This window comes from Coturnix japonica, chromosome 13 (assembly GCF_054131305.1).
Source record: "Coturnix japonica strain WE chromosome 13, WE-NBRP24, whole genome shotgun sequence".
Lineage (NCBI taxonomy): Eukaryota > Metazoa > Chordata > Aves > Galliformes > Phasianidae > Coturnix > Coturnix japonica.
This window is the reverse complement of record NC_140675.1, coordinates 20,461,326-20,479,601: the sequence shown is the minus strand read 5'-3', so window position 1 is coordinate 20,479,601 and position 18,276 is coordinate 20,461,326. Positions and strand designations below refer to the sequence as shown.

Genomic DNA, 18,276 nt, shown 5'->3' with positions numbered 1-18,276 from the left:
AGGCCCCAAACAAAATCAGAACTCACTGGGAAAGAGAAACCGTTTCATAGATTAATTATTTGGTGTGGAGAGCTGCCACCTAGTGTGCATGTAGGACATGACATAATTACAGAGGCTGAATCATAGAAACATGTAGGTATCGGAGATTCTATCAATCAGATATACAAAGCTCAGCACATTTCCTGACTTTTAGCAGTAGACCATTTCATTTCTGCGAGTATAAAACTCAGAAGAATCGAGAGATACAGGATTTTGATATAAGGAGATATTAGGAGAAATGGGGTTCATTCATAAGCTGAAAAACTAGAGAAGATGGGAAAAAAGCCCCAAATATCTGGCTGCTTCTAAACACTATTTCTTTCACTGCAGATGTCCAGTCCCTGTGACTGTTCACCTGGATTGTTTTCCCACTGCCCGATAAATCTTTGTTTATCATGAGGACATTTATGATATCCCGGATTCCTCAGTGCTTGCAGATTCTGAGGTCTCCTTCCAGACTTTTCCATGGATGTAACAGGCTCCGCACATCCCAGATTATTTCGTATTATGACTCTGTAAACCGGTGTGAGAAGGAACTACCCAAATATTTCAACTTTGCCAGCGATGTCCTGGATGAGTGGCTGCAACTGGAAAAGGTAGCAATTTTCTTCTATTTTATAGACACTGAAACAAATACCAGACAATAAAAACCAATTTTTGTGATGGATGCTGGGTAATAGTAGCTGGAAATTACGGCACAGTATTTTCTTTGTCAGAAATGTGGGCATCGCTCCAAGGGACTGATTACCAAAGACCATTTGCAAAGTCTGGAGTTATTTTGGATGGAAACGAAACTTTTTAAGGTTTACCATCTGATTTAATATGTTCTGTTGCTATGTTCTAGGATGGAAAGAGACCGGCAAACCCAGCTTTTTGGTGGGTAAATGATGAAGGGGAGGAGGTGAAGTGGAGCTTTGAAGAGCTGGGATTTCTGTCCAGGAAAACAGCCAACATACTGTCTGAGGTGTGTGGTTTGCAGAAAGGAGACAGAGTTCTGGCAGTTCTGCCTCGTGTCCCTGAGTGGTGGCTACTGAGTATAGCTTGCATCCGGGCAGGTGAGTTGTCCTATTGATCTCTGAGACACAGAAAGAAAGAAGAAAATAAATAGATGTGAGAAAATTGCTTTGTCAGTCTGAAAAAAGATTAAAAAAAAAGGAGAGGAAAAGCAGGAATCGGCTGTTCTTTGCTGATCAATTATTCTTCATTATTCTTTTATATAGAAGGAGAGTTGGCAGCACCCACACAGGAGCCTAAATAATGTTACAAAATAGATGCTGAACAGATCTTGTTTGATTAAACGCCACCCTTAGTTGAAGCCAGGGGAGGCTGAACCGTTACAATCTGAGGTCAGATTTGAGCAGACGTATTATCAGTATGGACAGTTCTGATGCAGTACTATGACAGTAACAGCTAACAGTTCAGTGCAGTACTTTTCTGCTCTGCTGTTATTTCCACAGATTTTTCAGAAGAATTTGACCCATCACATTTTCAGTCTGCAAAACATCCATGATGATTCAGCATCAACAGGGACACATACAGGCGGTTTTGTATTGTTTGCTCTGTTGCAGGTTGCAATGGAGTTGCAAACCCAGTTCTTTTGTATCCATGGGAATATTGTTCAGACGCTCAATTCTTCAGTTTCCCAACTGAAAAATTGGGTGGACACCTCTGAAGGAGCAACAAGACTGAAACCAATCATTTATGTTCAGACTATTGAAATTCTTGGGAAAAGAACGTATAGAAATCCAGGAAATTCTTTTTGTTTTGTCCCCTCTGAAGCTGTGATACAAATCACATTCTGCCCATTATCCAAACTCACATTTTAATGCTACAAAATTAATCCAAGCTACAGTGAGATGTTGACTGAGCAATGTGCGTATGCTACCTGAACTGGATCTGTTGAGTTCTGTGTCACGTTGAAGGTATTAATTCCTTATTGAAATGAACGATGTCTTCATTGCACACTATCATGTTGTATAAACATCATAAAGACAACTGGACCATTTTCCCAATTCTTTGTTGCTTTTTTTCCAGGAATTGTCTTTATTCCAGGAACATCCCAACTAACAGCCAAAGATATTTTATACCGACTCCAAGCTTCAAAGGCCAAGTGCATCATTACCAATGACACCCTGGCACCTGCAGTGGAATCTATCTTGCCTGAATGCCAGTTTCTGAAAGCCAAATTAATTGTAGCCAAAGGGAACAGAGATGGGTGGCTCAACCTCAAAGAACTCTATGCGTGAGTATCCAGTTCTCTGCACCATCTCTGGGAAATAAAGGAAACTGTGTCAGGTGACACTGCTGAGTTTTCACATTCCCAAATACCGATGAATTATGTTTTTCCAGCCCTCTGCCAACTCACTGCTATCACTGCATTAAGTACAAATCCCTTCAGCATTCCTCTGGGGAGCTGGAATCAGATCTCTGAGCTGCTCCTTGATCAGTGTCTTGGAAGCAAAGACCTTTTTAGAAGCTGACATAAGAGCACAGAGTACTAATCTTGAAGACACGTTGTGCTTGTCTACTAGAGCCCAGCCCAATGGCTCTTGCATTCTGTGATAATACAGCTGTTGCCAGTTCTTGTTGCCCAGCTGACATGGCATCAGCTATTTCTTCCCTTGACTTGCTTGATAGCCCAGACAGTCTAGATAGTTCATCGGCATCTTGGACTTCAGTAGTATGATGTGTGTCTAAGAACACCTTATCTGACATCAGAGCATGAATATCTTCCACTGACTTCGAGGTGGGAGATGGTATGTTTTGAGGCAGAAGTTGGCTTTGCAGCTACCTGCTGTTCTACAAACAGCACTTTCAGAGCCATTGAAATATAGCTGTAGACAGCCTCTGGAATAGGCTCTAGATGTTCACATTGTGAAAATTATGTTGTATGGAACACAGATTTGATCATCAAAACTCTTACATGTACCATCTGATGTAACTGTTTTGTGAGATCATGTATTTTAGTGCCAACTATTTTCCTGTTTAACTCCTAAATCTAAAAAAATTTTCTTGTATGGAAAATGCACGTGTAGTAACCATCATAAGCTATTTCTTCTGAAGGGTGACATCTGCTGACCACAAATGCATTAAGACAAGAAATGACGACCCAATGCTCATCTATTTTACCAGTGGAAGTACAGGCTCTCCAAAAATGGTGGTGCAGTCCCACAGCAGTTATGGCATCGGATTTGCAACCAGTAGCAGGTATTTTTCCTGGATGCTCTCCTCCTCTTTCTTCTCCCAGGGTGAAACAAAGGTTATTAAATGTTTTTTGTAGACTCAGTTGAAAACATCAGCCACGGCGTTTAATAACTCACAGGGCTGATTGCAGAGTAGCAGTCAGGATATCCTTGTAGAAACAAGAGAATGTTTCAGATCTTAAATTCCTACCAACTTTCTGCACCACATCTTTTGATGGAAGCCTTCTGTCCTTTCCTTTAATTGTGCTGTGACTTGGGCCTAAGTTATGTCTTTCTCACTGTGTGAACCATTTATTTTTCTCCTCTGCTTTATCAGGCATTGGATGAACTTGACTCCCTCAGATATAATGTGGAATACCTCTGATACTGGCTGGGTAAAGGCAGCTTGGAGCAGCATTTTTGCACCATGGATCAGTGGATCTTGTGTTTTTGTTCACAATATGCCACAGTTTAAACCAACAGTCATTGCAGAAGTAAGCATAACATTTCATGCTGTGAGCATTATTTCCAGCTGGTGTAAATGAAACAAACAAACTGGATTCCAGAGCATACCTGCTCAGCATTCTTCAGCAGCAGGCATGGTACTACCCACATCCCAGCAATTATCCCCCCTTATGGTGCATGGTAAAAGAAGCAAGTGTTTTCCCTCCTGGTTAGGCTATAGGGTAGAGGAGATGTGGTGAAAATGCAGGAGAGAATTAACTTAAGATCAGTGCTGTCCCATCCCAGTATTTGCCCACTAAACCACGTCCCTGAGTACCACATCTCCACCTCCAGCGACAGTGACTCCAGCACCTCCCTGGGCAGCCAATTCCAGCACCTGGCCACTCTTTTGGAGGAGAAAGTTTTCCTAATATCCAACTCAAATCTTCCCTGGTACAACTTGAGCCCATTCCTTCTTGTCACATTTAACGTCTCATGATATCTGCTAGGTCAGAGCCATCATTACATCTTCTTTTCAATAAAATCACTTCCTTTTTTTTCCCCTAGACTCTCTCAAGATACCCTATCACCGTCTTCTGCACTGCCCCCACTGCCTATCGTATGCTTGTCCAACATGATGTGAGCAGGTACTACACACCTGTGTGTTGCAGGGGTCGCAGGGGCTGGGATGTAATGCTGTGGCAGCATCAGCTGTTTAGTTACTTATGTTAGGGTTGTTTGTTTGTTTGTTCAGTTAAAGGAAAGCTAATTAAAGGAAAACCATGCACTTAAAAGAGAAGGATGTGTTGCAAAAAATGAGAATAAGAATTCACACCTTGGTCCATTCAGGCTTCAGGAATGGAATCTCTGAAAAAAGAGCACATAGGAAATTAGATTAAAATTATTAAATATAAATTAGGTGTATTTTTTTTTAAGGTGTCACTTCCTCCAAACTTATGGCGTTCAGTTAAATTAAAGTCAAGGAGGATTTCAGACAGCACCAGATCAAGGAGCTGGTGGAGCACACTGAAGTCATTGCTGTATCCTTGAGTAGGACACAAACCTCTAGAGTTCTTTGAGGACTTTGACATGCTGAAAGTTATTTGACAGCTGTTCCCACTGGTCTGTTACGCTGCAAAGTTTTTAAGCTTATGAGTAGTCAGTGTGGTTTGTAAGGAGATTTCATACCATTACTTGTATATTCATTGTCTTATTTTGCCAGGGCATAGTCACCTAATTCAGCTTTCCAAGAACACTTGACCTGCTTGCTCAGGTAGTTCCTTTCTTGTTGTTCTCCTGAGGAAACACCTTTATTTAGTCTTCTTCCAAGAAAATTTGCAAACACTTTTTTTTGTCCCTACCCAGCTCCTCCTGACAGAGAGATAAACCCCCTCAGTGGTAACATGAGCAATCTAGGAGTCCAATCAATGACAGTGTGACAGAAGTATCATAGTCATTTCCAGACTAGCTTGTGAAGTTTTAGTCGTGCTTCCTTTGGAAGCTGAGGCATGTTCCCCAGGTAAGACCATTCAATTGCTATTTTCAAAAAATAAGAAAACTCTTTTATTTGCTATTCTTCTCAAGCTACAAATTCATGACTGTGAAACATTGTCTATCTGGAGGAGAACCACTCAATCCTGAAGTGATGGAGAAGTGGAAAATCCAAACAGGGCTGGATATCTATGAAGGCTATGGCCAGACTGAAACAGTATGTTTGTATTAATTTCTCCACTATGCCATCTCAAAGGTAACAATACCCAAGGCACAGTGTGCTTTGATTAATCAGTGGAAAGGGGAGCATCATTTAAATGAACTTTTTGAAAAGGAGCTCCCTGCAAAATAACTTGTAGATCCCTTCATCATCTTTTCTTCAGAAGAAAAAAAAAAAAACAAAACAATTTGCTCTGAGTATCAGTTTGGCCCATCTGAGCTTCTGATGGAAAGTATTAAATCAGTTCACATCCCTGCTGACTCTGCAAGCAAACATAACAAAGCTATTAAGAATCAGATTTCAGGCATTCTCTCTTCTTACCCTTGAGATGGTCCCAAATTAATTGTCCCATTATTGAAATAAGGTATGCGATGTCTCTGCTGCTTTGTCTCTGCTGGATTGCAAATTCAAGTGTTTACAAGAGAATCTGCTGGCTCAATCTGAGCAAAGCAACCTTATTCTGCACAGCTGACCCTTCCCTGATGTAATGGAGAACCATGGCATTTTGGTCCTGATTCAGTCCTGGTCATGACAAATTCATGAAGAGGTGTCATGCCTAAAGCAAGGCCATCATCAAATCTACAAAATGCTGCAGAAATATGAATTATATACATATGTCTTTATCTATCATGCAGGTAACAATATGTGCCAATATGAAAGGAATGAAGATTAAACCCGGCTCTTTGGGAAAAGCTGTCCCACCTTATGATGTGCAGGTATGTTGGTCTGCTACATCTGAGCTCAGATGTGTTTGTGGGCACACGCATTAAGAAAATGCTGACTGTCCCCTTGTGTCGTTCACTTGTTACATCACAGATGTTTCATTAAGTTAATCAGAGCAGTAGTGATACGTCCCTTTGGGCACTGGTAGTTGGGTGGTGGTGGAATAGGTCCCCCAGGGCAGTGGTCATGGCCCTGGGATGTCTGAGTTCAAAAAGCATTTGGACAACATTGTCACACTCTGTGAGCCAGGAGGTGGACTTGATGATCCTTGGAGGTCTCCTACAACTCAGGGTATTCTGTATTCTATGATTCTTCCTGTAGATCATAGATGACAATGGGGCTGTTCTGCCCAAAGGAGAAGAAGGCAACATTGCTGTCAAAGTTCAACCTTCACGACCCTTCTGCATGTTCTCTGAGTACTTGGTAAGTACAAGTTGTTCTGCCTGCCTGAGCCTGCTGAGAAGCTCAGGAGAGACCCAGAACAAAGGTACTTACTGGGGAGTCGAATTTCATCTAGCATCTTCACAGGGTCTCTATGTGACTTGAGAGTTTTGAGCCTGACCACTCTGATCAAGACATGTCAAGCCTGACATCACATTCTTTCTTTTACTATCTATTGTTGTCAGGATAATCCAGAGAAGACTGCTGCCTGCATCACCGGAAACTTCTATGTCACTGGGGACAGAGGGGTTATGGATGAAGAAGGATATGTCTGGTTTGTTGGAAGATCCGATGATATAATTAATTCTGCTGGGTAAGTCAGCTGCAAATAGATTCTGTTGTTTGCCTGTTAATGGCCTGCTTTGTTTTAAAAAATCCACCTAGTGAAATGACGAGCTTGCTGTGTTTGTCATATCTGTATTTTTCTCCTAGGTATCGTATTGGTCCATTTGAAGTTGAAAGTGCATTAATACAACACCCAGCAGTCTCAGAGTCAGCTGTTGTCAGCAGTCCTGATCCAATTCGAGGGGAGGTAAAGATATGGAAAGAGATGTATCTGATTCTAAGCATTGAGTTCTCTGCATATGCTGGGCTTCCTTTGGGAAGATTCTGAAATAGCAAACATTCCCATGCTTCAATATATGTCATTCCTTGCAACTCATTTTGTAACAAAAAGCCAAGGACAGGAGAGATTAAAGAAAGAAGTCACATTTTTGTATTTTGGTGTTCAGTTTTAGCAGTCCCTTAATTATCACAGCTAGATGTTAACAGAGTCCTTTCACTTCTGTGGCACAGGTAGTCAAAGCCTTCGTTGTTTTGGCTCCTGCTTTTGCATCACACAACCCAGAAGAGCTGACTCGTGATCTTCAGCAACACGTCAAAAAGGTGACTGCTCCTTACAAGTACCCCAGGAAGGTAAGTACTTGCTGTTCTTCCTTGGGGAGGGTGGGGGAAAGAAAAGGAAAAAAGAAAGAGGAGATGGTAAAAGCAGAGTCCAGTTCCTAAAGTGCCGAGGTTTTCACAGTAACTCAAATGGACAAGGCAATCTGTTCTTATCAGGTCCTTCCCTGAGCTCTGTTCAGACTCAGTCAAAACAAAGCAGAAATTTCTGCTGGCATCGTGTCTGGAGAACGCTCACGATTCTCCTCCCTAATAGTTGAAGATGCTCCTCTCCAAGCACGTATGGCCTGTGCAGCACAGCTAAGATATGCAGCAAGGAATTTCACCATCCCAGCCCCAGGCTGTGCAGCTTTGCATCTTGTTACCCTCACCATAACGTTAGAGCATCTTTCCTTGCATCTCTGAGATTAATCAGAATGTGTTTGGCTAAAAGCAAGTGTTTTTGTCATTCAGGTGGAGTTTGTTCAGTCTCTGCCAAAGACAGCGACGGGGAAAATCCAGAGAAAAGTTCTAAGAAACAAAGAGTGGGGAAAAGCATAACAGTATCTGAAAATGGAGGAGAGAAAACTTCTGTCATCCACATCAGCCAAATCATGGTGTTTGGACTTGGCATATTATCACAAACCACAGCACTAAGAGAATGTATGGAAGAACAGGGGGCAAAAATGGAGGCTCGTATAACCTGAGGATGTGTGATATGAGAACCACGTCTACCATCAACCCGCAACGGGAACCCAGATGGGAAAAGACACGAATAATTGAAAATGTGGTATGAGAGAGGAGAGAGTGACCCAAGACTGCATGGAAGTTTAATTTTTTTTACTGCAATTAATATAAACATCAGATTCCTTTAAAAAAAATCATAATAATAAAGGTCCACTGCAATTTTGACAATTACAAATAAATGAGAAATTAGTAAAAGTAATATCTCTGCACTGTGATGAGTACAAGCAGTGATGGATTGACATTCTCTCTTTAAATGTTCTCCCTATGACATTCCCAAACTCCTTCTGGTTGGAAGGAGAAAGATGTATTGTATGACTACCTCTCATCATGATGAATCTGTGATCTCCTCAAATGGTTAAAATGGGAGAAAAGAATATACAAAGTTATTCAGGCTAAGGTGCAAATTATACATGATTGACAATGGTGTAAATGATTACAAGGAGAAAGGTTACTCTAGAAATCATTACATTGCCTGGTCAGTTTTGTACTATGTTCTGCTCTCATTACTTGGAAAAAAACGACTGGTAAAGGGGCATCACTCCAAGTACTTTTAATTAGCACGTCTGAGCTCCACATCTCCAGTCAGTCTTCCCAAGGTGTCTTTTGGGGAGCATTTCCTGACAGCTAAATGAACCAGTGAAGAGGATTTGCTGCAGGCCGCTCAATCCACTCTGCCCGGAGCAAACAGGTTGGTAAAACACGTTGTTCCAGTTCTCAGTGGTCATCAGCAAGAAGCAGCAACTGGTACTAATCAGGAAAAATCTTTTCTGATTCCAGCAGCAATTCAGACTTTCTCATTACTGTATCCTTCCCTCAGTTTTCTTATTTTGTTTTCATTCCTGATTTTGCTGGTGAAAATGTTAAAAACTGCCAGGTTTTCTCTCAGCAAAACTTAATGCAAATTTTGGTAGAGCAGGGAATCCCTCATTTAAAATCTTTTTCACTTTGTCAGCTTTGAGTAACCTGTCCAAACTTGAATATTGCTCCTGAATGTCTGTAGTCACCTTTCTACCCACTGCTGGGTGTATTTTGCTCTTACAGTGTTCTTAAATCTACAGGTTTTAGCTAAATTGCAGAATTAGAGCGCACAAAGAAATGAGAAGTGGCTTACTATGATACTAAAAAGAGTAAGAACATAAAAATAAAGTATTTTGCTTATGTTGATCGCTGAATTGTTCAGTTTGATTCAAGTGGATCTGTTTTAGTCCAGTCTGGTGCTCCGTATTGGAACATGGTTGGAGGAAAATCTGCTGCAGAACTTTGTTGTTAAACATCAGTTTTGCTGTGAATAGCCTAAGTGAACTCAACTAATAATTAATCAATCCATAATAGAACTGTCTTTCTTTGGTTAATTTCAAGGTAGTGTTTCTCCTTTTCATTATTTTCGTTAGAGGAAAACAACAGCAACGATTCCATTAACTTTCTTATGCAGTCTACAGCATCTTCATTTATATCCTGCCATGAAGATTTGTAAATTACGGGCTCTAACATCGTTGTGGACTCTGAAACCTCCTTGTAGGACTTTCCATGGGCATCCCAGGCTGCTTGTCTCTGATGTGCACTCTCAGTATGAGTCTGTCAGACGTGGTGAACAGGAAATACCAAAGTATTTTAACTTTGCAAGCGATGTACTGGACAAATGGTCTGAGATTGAAAAGGTAGGCGATCTTTTGGGCAGATGAGATTCTTAGATTCATTTCAAATAGTAACTTCTTTTTCTTAAAGAAAAATCAGTTGCTAAAAACCAATTTGAACCAGGAAATGATGTGGAATCTCATTTCTTCTTGCTTCATTTTTTACAAGTATGTCTGACCCTTGGTCCTCCCTGTGTAGGTGGAAAAAGCAATGATAAGGCCCTCAAGACTGTGATTTATCATTGGAATGGTTGTGCTTATTTCTTCTGCATGCCATATTGTTAGCTGTCACATCACAAAGCAAGAGTAATGTAACAATAATACTGCATGCCAGGGAACTTTCTGCCACAAGTGTGCAACTGCCTTTCTCCAAAGTAGATGCTGCGTTTATCCAGGTGTTGTGTCACTAAAGACCTCTTGCTTCAGTCACTCCCCTCTCCCTGAGCTCTCAGGCTTGACCAGGGATAATGCATTCTAATGCTTTATTTTCTCTTCTGCCTGGGCAGCTTCTGTTTGTGGTATTCCACCACTCCACTCAGAATATCACAAGTATTAGGTGAAGTATTTTGTGTTACTCATCACCTTCTTAAGAGAATTAATGCTCAGTGTGAAGCTTAGACAGGAATAGAATTTAGACAGTGACTTGAGTCCGGAGATGCACAGAATGATGAACACCTCAGGTTCAGAAAAGGGCAGTTTGTCAGGAATATCTGACCCATAGTGTGACCCACAGTGAGTCCTGCACTCCCTAAGGACAAAGGAAAATAATTTGCAACTTGCTCATGTGCAAGTTTGGAAACACACGAATCCTCCACGATTCACAGATACTTTTGTTTTTATAACTGCGCAATCTTGCTGAAAAAAATGGGGGTTTCTTTGGAATCCTTGTGGTTTTTAGGCTGGAAAAAGACCAACAAAATCCGCATTTTGGTGGATAAGTGGAAATGGAGAAGAAGTAAAGTGGAACTTTCAGGAACTGGGAATCCTTTCTCGCAAAGTGGCCAACGTGTTGACCAAAGTGTGTGGACTGCAAAAAGGGGACAGAGTCTTTGTGGTCCTGCCACGAATCCCAGAATGGTGGCTGCTGAACGTGGCGTGCATTCGAGCCGGTCAGTGAGCTGAGATCAGTAAAACTGCTTCATAATGCAAATCATTTGAGAGGACACAGAATCGTTTATAAAGGAGAAGTAATGTAAATTAACAATTGAGTGAGTTGCCTGGCTACCAATTACACAGGCAGCCCTGAAGGATTTGCAGTAGGTGCCATAGAGCAGGTGGCCTGGGGCATGGAGATGGCAGAGGGCAAAGAGCTGAGGAGTCACCAGAGAGGTCCACCTTTGATTCCTTACAGGAGGGCACAGCAGCTGCATTACTCCAACATTAACTGACTTGGGAGTGTCGTGGCACATTCATCCCAGAGGTCAGTTTGGGATAGTCACTAGTTTAGACTAGTTTAGAAAAGGATCAGATGTAAAAAATGTTATCCTAAACTAATCATATTGCTCTTCCAGGAATTGTCTTAATTCCAGGAATATCCCAATTATCAGCCAAAGACATATTATATCGACTCCAGGCTTCGAAGGCCAAGTGTATCATTACCAATGACATTCTGGCTCCTGCAGTAGACTCAGTGGCATCTGAGTGCCAGTTTCTTAAATACAAGCTGATGGTGTCCAAAGGCAGCAGGGAGGGATGGCTGAACTTCAATGAACTGTACAAGTGAGTATATATGCATGAGTGGCACTGAAGTCACAATGCAGAAAGCAGAACTGTTCTCCACAAGTGCTCATTTGTATTCATCAACTGCAAATACTCATCAAACACCACCACTAAGCCTTAGTGGCTTAGTGCAGATGGTTTACATGGTTCTGAAGCCCATGTAAAGTAATCACTGAAGTCACCGACTGCATTCTGTGTTTTACAGAAACCAGCCTGCTGACCATTCCTGCGTCAAAACAAGGATTCAAGACTCGATGACAATCTTCTTTACCAGTGGAACCACAGGTTCTCCAAAGATGGTCGAACATTCCCAGGGCAGCCTTGGTTTTAGACCCCTGTTATGTGAAAGGTATGAAAGTTTTGAGCCTGGTTGATAATTGGAGCTGCACAGCACAACTGATGAAAAGCTCCTGAGCTACCCAGGTGTGTGGCTTCTGTCCTCCTCCCCCAGAAATCAGATTAGAAACACTGACAGATTTCCTAATGAGTAAGATCAGCCCCAGTATTTCCATTTTCCAGTGACTATCTTCCAGTCCTTCTTTGGAGTGCTTCAAAGACAGCCACAAGCTGGAAGTATTTTAGAGTGCAGCACCAAAGACATCATTCTGTTTGGGCTGCAAAGGTTATGTTTTGTGTGTAGATGAACAGAGTCAGAGCTGACGTTTGTTGCACAGATCAGCCTGGTCCTTCAGCAGACATGGAAGTGAAATACCTGGTGTCCAAGACAGGAAAGTCACTTTACTGCAGTTCTTTCCCTTATTGTATCCAATGTTATGAATGACCTCATAACTTTACCATATATGTTTATTTGTACAAACAGATACTTAAACCTTAGAGGTCCTCTTATCCCTGAGGTAGCTCAACAAATGAACGTACTGAGAGTGCCCAGAGCCCACATATCACATTAGCAGTCTTGGATTTGATTTTTGTTTTCTATTGGTGTTGTTGATTGTTGGGTATTTGGGTTTTTCTTAGGGGAGATGTGGGGGACAGTGACCCTTTGGTTTCATTTGCTTTCCTTTTTCTTTTAATTAAACAAAAGTTACCATTTCCTTTTTATTCTTTTAATTCTTTTCCCTGCTGTTAGATTCTGGTTGGATGTGGCTCCATCAGACACAGTGTGGGGCATTACAGACACAGGCTGGATAGTAACTTCGCTGACATCTGTATTCGATGCCTGGTCTTCAGGATCATGCGTCTTTGTCCACCAGCTCCCAAAGATTGAATCATCAGTTATCCTAAATGTAAGAAAAACTTACAGAGGTGTGGAAACCTGCAGAAAAGGAGCAGAAAATAATTTCTAACTGCAGAGGAAGATTTAACGAGTGTTATGTCCACTGTTGCATTTAAGATGCTTTATCTTTCCATAAAGTCCTATTCACTCTTTTAATGTAAGGATGGTGAGACACTGGAACATGTTGCCCAGTGAAGCTTTGGATGCTCCCTCCCTGGAAGCACTCAAGGCCAGGCTGGATGGGGCTGTGAGCAACCTGGGCTGTGGGAGGTGTCCCTGCCTAAAGCAGGTGGTTGGAACGAGATGGTCTTAAAAGTCCTTTCCAACCCAAACCATTCCCCATAATGCAGACAGGCTTCTTCTGTCCATGCTTGGAGCTGTCTAGGCAGTCTGGGTTTCATGTAGACAAGAAAGACTGGATTTTTTTCCAAACATACTGTGATTCTCCACCTGCTATGCCAAGAGTAGGGGCCCCTGAAGAATGTATCTACTGCTTTTACATAAACAGGAGAGCTACATTTGGCCCCTACACCCCTGTGCACTGTACATCCAGAAGACAGCTTCTGATGTCTGAGTTTCACCTGTTGTGTTGTTGCTTCACTCATTAGACTCTCTGCAACTTCCCCATTGACACCATCGTTGGTGCTCCCACGCTGTATCGCATGCTGGTGCAAGCTGATCTCTCCAGGTGCGTCCAGAGATATTATTTACTAACTACACGTTAGTGATTTCCTAGGTCCAGCTTTTGACCCAACGTAGGGTCATAATTCAGTCTAAAACATCCTTTATGAAGAGACAGTTGTACAGGATTTGTGAGCTGATTGTAGAGAAGCCTGATGTTTTCCACTGGTAATTTGAGACTTTTCATTACTGAACATGAAAGCAAATCCCAGAGGGTATAAAACTAAACTTCTGGGAGATTCTAATTCCAGTTACCACAACAGTTTATCCATGCTCTGGGAATTGCTGTCACATTATGATAGCATTAGCATAACTGCTGGGGACTGACAGGCTTTCTGCTCCAGCTTCTCACTGATGGTCGCTGCTGATTGCTCCTCTCCTGTACTTCCTCTCTTGGGCTGCTGTAGGGGGTCAGCAGTCATGGCCCTGGCTCAGCAAATTGGTCTCTGGTTAGTTATGAGCTGGTGCTTAAATCCCAGCTGATTTCAGCAAAAATTTTACTTTTTTTTCATGCATTTTTAACTCATGCTTAATTACTTGTGTATAACATTGAGCAAAGACTGATGTTCTTGCTTTATTGGGAACCAAAGAATCAGGAATCTTCTGGTTTTCCTACTTGGTGGGAAGAACTTCCTCAGTAAACAGAACTCCAGGATTATTTTACAGCATTTTGCTCATCCTCATCTAATGTGATCAATTTAAGTGTTTCTCTTTGCTTTTTGACCCCCTGTGAAGTTACAAATTCATGAACCTGAAGCACTGCCTGAGTGGAGGGGAGCCGCTGAACCCAGAAGTCATTGAGCAGTGGAAAAGCAAGACAGGGCTGGACATCCATGAAGTATATGGCCAGACTGAAGCGGTAGTGTCAATATTCTATTTCAATCTTCATAATTTCCTCTTGCATAATGCTTGCTTTCAGTAACATTGCCTATTTTTTAACGTTCCTGTGAATGTTTCAGAAATCTCCTCCACTGATCACCTCTGAAAGACTACCTCGGCATGGCCCTCCTCACAGAACCTTTTGGAAGAGGGGATTGTTGGGAGGGGATGTGCTCTAATATTTTCTTAAATGTCCTTAAGCAAATTCCAGCTGACAGTGGCAGAAGAGAGGGCAGAGCTAAAAGCTAACAAAGATGGGCTATCAGAGAACACAAATCCTTTAGTTAATGGAATAGTATTCTTTCCAGGTATTTCTGCATCTTGCTTGTTTCTACTTTGCAGAACCAACAACCAGGATCTGAATCTTAATTCCTTACTTTGGCTTTATTCTAGAAAATACATGCAATGAATTTAATGTGAAAGTAGTGATTTTCTATGGCAAACCTTTATGTCAGCTTTTATTTTTACAGGGAATCATCTGCTCTGTTTCTAAAGGAATGAAGATCAAACCTGGATCAATGGGAAAGGCCGCTCCCCCATTTGATGTTCAGGTTTAATGACTGCCTTTTTAGGGTCTTCCATAGGTAGGGGGCGGGTGTTCTTATTTCATTTGGCTTTTGCTGAAGTACATGTTGTTTTCATTCTAGATTGTAGACAAAAACGCTAATGTTCTGCCTCCTGGACAGCAGGGGGAAATTGCTGTCAGAAGCAAACCTGTAAGACCACTTGGTTTATTCACTGAATACATAGTAAGTATTTTATTCCTCACCAACAGCCATCTCCCCAGAACATCTCAGATTTAATAGTTTAAGTTACTATTTGCAATCCACTTCAAGGATAACCCCAAGAAAACTGCAGAAAGTGAGCGTGGGGATTTTTACGTCACAGGGGACAGAGGGACCATGGATGAAGACGGATATTTTTGGTTTATTGGAAGAGACGACGATATCATCATTTCTTCAGGGTCAGTTTGTTGCTCCTTTTCTAAAGCTGCTGTTACGTGATGTTACTGCTGTGCTTCTGACACAATGGTCCTGGGGTGAAATGCATTACCTCTCACCTTATGAATACTTGCTTTTATTGGTAGTTTTTCTTAGACCTGCAGTATCATCTTACTCATGTGTCTGTATCAGTTTCCCCTGCAGCTCGTCTCTTTCAGCACGTGAGCACAGCACAATTCTGCCTGTTTTCCACTGGCAGCAGAGGGATTTTAATCTAGTTTCAGTTTAAACTGAAATTGAAGGACACCTCTATCATAGCCAAGGAAATATTTTTATTTCAGAACTGCTCGTAACATGAAATCCTTTGTTGTTCTTCCCTTTACCAGGTATCGCATTGGGCCATTTGAGGTAGAGAGTGCCCTGATAGAACACCCAGCAGTAGCAGAAACAGCTGTTGTCAGCAGCCCAGATCCCCTCAGAGGAGAGGTAATGTGCTGCACAGTGGTGGCAGAAGCCATACGTTTGTTTACATGTATAACTATATAAATAAGTTCCTTTTGTACTGAGTAATGTATAGCTGTAAGGCAAACTTCAGAGAGAGAGAAAGCGTTCAGCAGGCTCTGCAAAGACAATTCTTGTTATCCCTTCTTCTTGACCACCTATGAGGGCATAAAGCAAATGCTCTTTTTCTGTAACAGGAGCAAACTATGCTTTCAACTTTCCCTTTGGCATACGGGTGTGCAAAAGCTGAGCACAACCATTTCACACACTGCTCTGGTTTCTCTCTTCTTCTCCCACGTCATGACTCCAAGCTCGTATCATGTCGTAACTGCTCACGGTAGCCAATGTTCTTAAAAACTAACAGTGTCAGATCACTCTTACCAACCTTGTCTTTTAGGTTGTGAAAGCATTTGTGGTCCTGTCTGATGCCTTTTCATCCAGTGATTGTGAAAGTTTAGCCCGCGACTTGCAAGAGCATGTCAAGAAAACTACTGCTCCATATAAATACCCCAGGAAGGTAAATGCTTCTGGAGAAACTAAACCAGAACATTCTCAGCAACGCTATTATTTGGACCTTCACTGTTCACCTGAAAGAAACAGTGATAAGGGTTCAGCCAGAGCACTGGCCAAAGAAGGTCATTCAGAATGGTTTATATCATTTTTCATTACAGTGAAAAGTACAGAGTACAGTGTTTGCTTAAACCTCAGAAATGCTTCTAGGCTTTCTCTGATATCCTTCTTAGCTCCCTAAGTCAACATCACATTCCATATATAGCCAGGCACTCTCTGGTGACTTTAGGGGTAGGACATGACTGAATCCCATATTTGTCCACTGGTCCTCACAGTTACCAGGTAAGAGGAGAATGCGCTTGATGTTTCTCAGAAATATCAACACTACAAGAGAAATGTTACCAGCAATGCCTTAGCTTACACATGCAGAGCTTGTAGGAACTAAGAACCATTACTTTATGCCAATATCACCCCTTTTCATTTTGTCGTTATTCACCTCTGTCTCAGATAGCATTAGTCTTCACCTTTAGTTACAGTGCCCAGCTTGGTTAGCTGGAAGGCAGTTTCCCACCATCTGGGAAGCCAAAGAAACCTTCAGAAGGTGCACTTGGTGCTGCCTTGATTTGGCTTGGACTCGACCCTCTAGGCAAGATGTGTTTACTGTTGAGGGGTCTCCTTGTTTTCCATGTATGTTGAGTCTTGGAAAAGCTGCTGTGCAGAGATCGGGCTACATCATCGTCTGTCTTTTTTATGTAGGTGGAATTTGTCCAGGAGCTGCCGAAGACAATCACTGGGAAGATAAAGAGGGATGAATTAAGAGCCAAAGAGTGGGGAAAGAAGTAGCACTGTGTGGAATTTAACAGAACTTCAGTTGTTCCATTACTGCTATATTTCTCTGTTTAAATCAGCCTGGTCTGCTTTTGTTAAATGCCTGAGCATCAAAACCTGTACATAATACCAAAGTGTGATGTTTGTAAAACCTTCCAATGTCAGCACTACAGGTTCAGGTCTTGATATGCTGCTGGGAGAACAAACCAATTACACAATTCCATTCTAGTCCTTGCTATCCAAAAGTTCATACGTACTATAGTGTCACATATCACTGCCACAAGCTCTATCTGTCTCCAGTTCTGTTTCCCTTAAAAGTCATTCATTTCTGGACCTTCCAGGTTCTCTGCCTCTTCTAAACCTGCTTTGTTTTACTACTGCACACTCAGCCAGAAGCAAAAAGCATAATTATAAGCGCATGCATGTAAATATAAGCAAGTGTATAAGCAGGAATTCAGAGACCCTGGAGACAATCTCTGCTTGTCTTACCAAGTAAGTTAATATGTAGTTTGCTGTCTAAGAAGTCCTTAATGATTTTGCAGTTTGTGTTTTGAACTTTGTATTGCAGATTTGCTGGATGGTGACTTTCCTAACTCTTGGTTTGCTATTTTAGCCATTGCACTGAGCTGAAGCATTTAATAAATGACCTACAACTTTATCTTCTGTGCAGTACAAACACAGGAATAAAGCCGTAATGGAAAACAGAGCAGTAATTAAATGAGCTTGGTTTTTGTAGGAAAAGCTGCCAAAACTGCATTGGTGATCTGGATGCATCTGGGAACAAGAGATACAGATGAGTATTGCTGGTTTCATGACACAGACAAGGCTTCTCTATATCTGGTGGAGTCAGCTCTTCATTTCCATCTGCCAGAGGGGAGTGCTCTGCCTGCACCGCCTGCTCTGCCGCTTCTGGCCAATCCACCTGGAGAATCTCTTGTTTTTCACATCCATCACCAGATTGAGTTCTGTGTGTGCTTCGGCTTCCCTGATCCCATCTCTGCAGCTATGAAGGGCATCTGTACGTGCTCTATGATGACTCCGTGACCACTCTGTGATTCTATACCAACTCTGTGATTTATCTATGGTGACTCCTCTATGGTGACTCCTCTATGGTGACTCTATGGCTCTCTAAGGCCCATATGATGACTCTATGACACATTTGTGACAACTGACAACTCCAGGC

The 18,276-nt window shown here is 41.9% G+C and overlaps 2 protein-coding genes and 1 long non-coding RNA gene across 6 annotated transcripts in view; 2 read left to right on the top strand and 1 right to left on the bottom strand.

The window, feature by feature from the left end:
• LOC107321021 (acyl-coenzyme A synthetase ACSM3, mitochondrial-like) overlaps nt 1-8,365 on the top strand; it is an 89,106-nt gene extending 80,741 nt beyond the window's left edge. For both annotated transcript variants that reach the window (XM_085514462.1, XM_085514461.1), the window contains exons 3-15: nt 370-635; nt 884-1,094; nt 2,074-2,281; nt 3,103-3,246; nt 3,559-3,715; nt 4,233-4,312; nt 5,250-5,373; nt 6,012-6,092; nt 6,421-6,522; nt 6,726-6,853; nt 6,973-7,072; nt 7,336-7,455; nt 7,894-8,365. In XM_085514462.1, coding sequence (XP_085370588.1) covers nt 435-635; nt 884-1,094; nt 2,074-2,281; nt 3,103-3,246; nt 3,559-3,715; nt 4,233-4,312; nt 5,250-5,373; nt 6,012-6,092; nt 6,421-6,522; nt 6,726-6,853; nt 6,973-7,072; nt 7,336-7,455; nt 7,894-7,980 — 1,743 coding nt within the window. In that variant the 5' untranslated portion in view covers nt 370-434 and the 3' untranslated portion in view covers nt 7,981-8,365. The remainder of the gene's footprint in view (nt 1-369; nt 636-883; nt 1,095-2,073; nt 2,282-3,102; nt 3,247-3,558; nt 3,716-4,232; nt 4,313-5,249; nt 5,374-6,011; nt 6,093-6,420; nt 6,523-6,725; nt 6,854-6,972; nt 7,073-7,335; nt 7,456-7,893) is intronic.
• A 349-nt stretch (nt 8,366-8,714) lies between these two features.
• Nucleotides 8,715-17,799, top strand: LOC107321023 (acyl-coenzyme A synthetase ACSM4, mitochondrial-like). Of its 2 annotated transcripts, none has more exons than XM_085514463.1 (14): nt 8,715-8,854; nt 9,599-9,824; nt 10,699-10,909; nt 11,312-11,519; nt 11,725-11,868; nt 12,607-12,763; nt 13,362-13,441; nt 14,170-14,293; nt 14,784-14,864; nt 14,961-15,062; nt 15,150-15,277; nt 15,641-15,740; nt 16,153-16,272; nt 17,022-17,799. In XM_085514463.1, exons 2-14 carry the CDS (start codon nt 9,627-9,629, stop codon nt 17,106-17,108), a joined length of 1,740 nt encoding a protein of 579 aa, XP_085370589.1. In that variant the 5' UTR covers nt 8,715-8,854; nt 9,599-9,626; the 3' UTR covers nt 17,109-17,799. The 2 variants fall into 2 exon arrangements, with proteins under 2 accessions (XP_085370589.1, XP_015732997.2); XM_015877511.3 differs by having other exon boundaries at nt 8,717-8,854; nt 9,606-9,824.
• On the bottom strand, nt 16,186-16,922 carry LOC146758722 (uncharacterized). Of its 2 annotated transcripts, none has more exons than XR_014933979.1 (2): nt 16,790-16,922; nt 16,186-16,342 (listed from the first exon to the last, which is right to left on the bottom strand). It is a non-coding gene; the product is annotated as an uncharacterized LOC146758722 (long non-coding RNA). The 2 variants fall into 2 exon arrangements; XR_014933978.1 differs by having other exon boundaries at nt 16,762-16,893.
• Nucleotides 17,800-18,276: the final 477 nt, after the last annotated feature.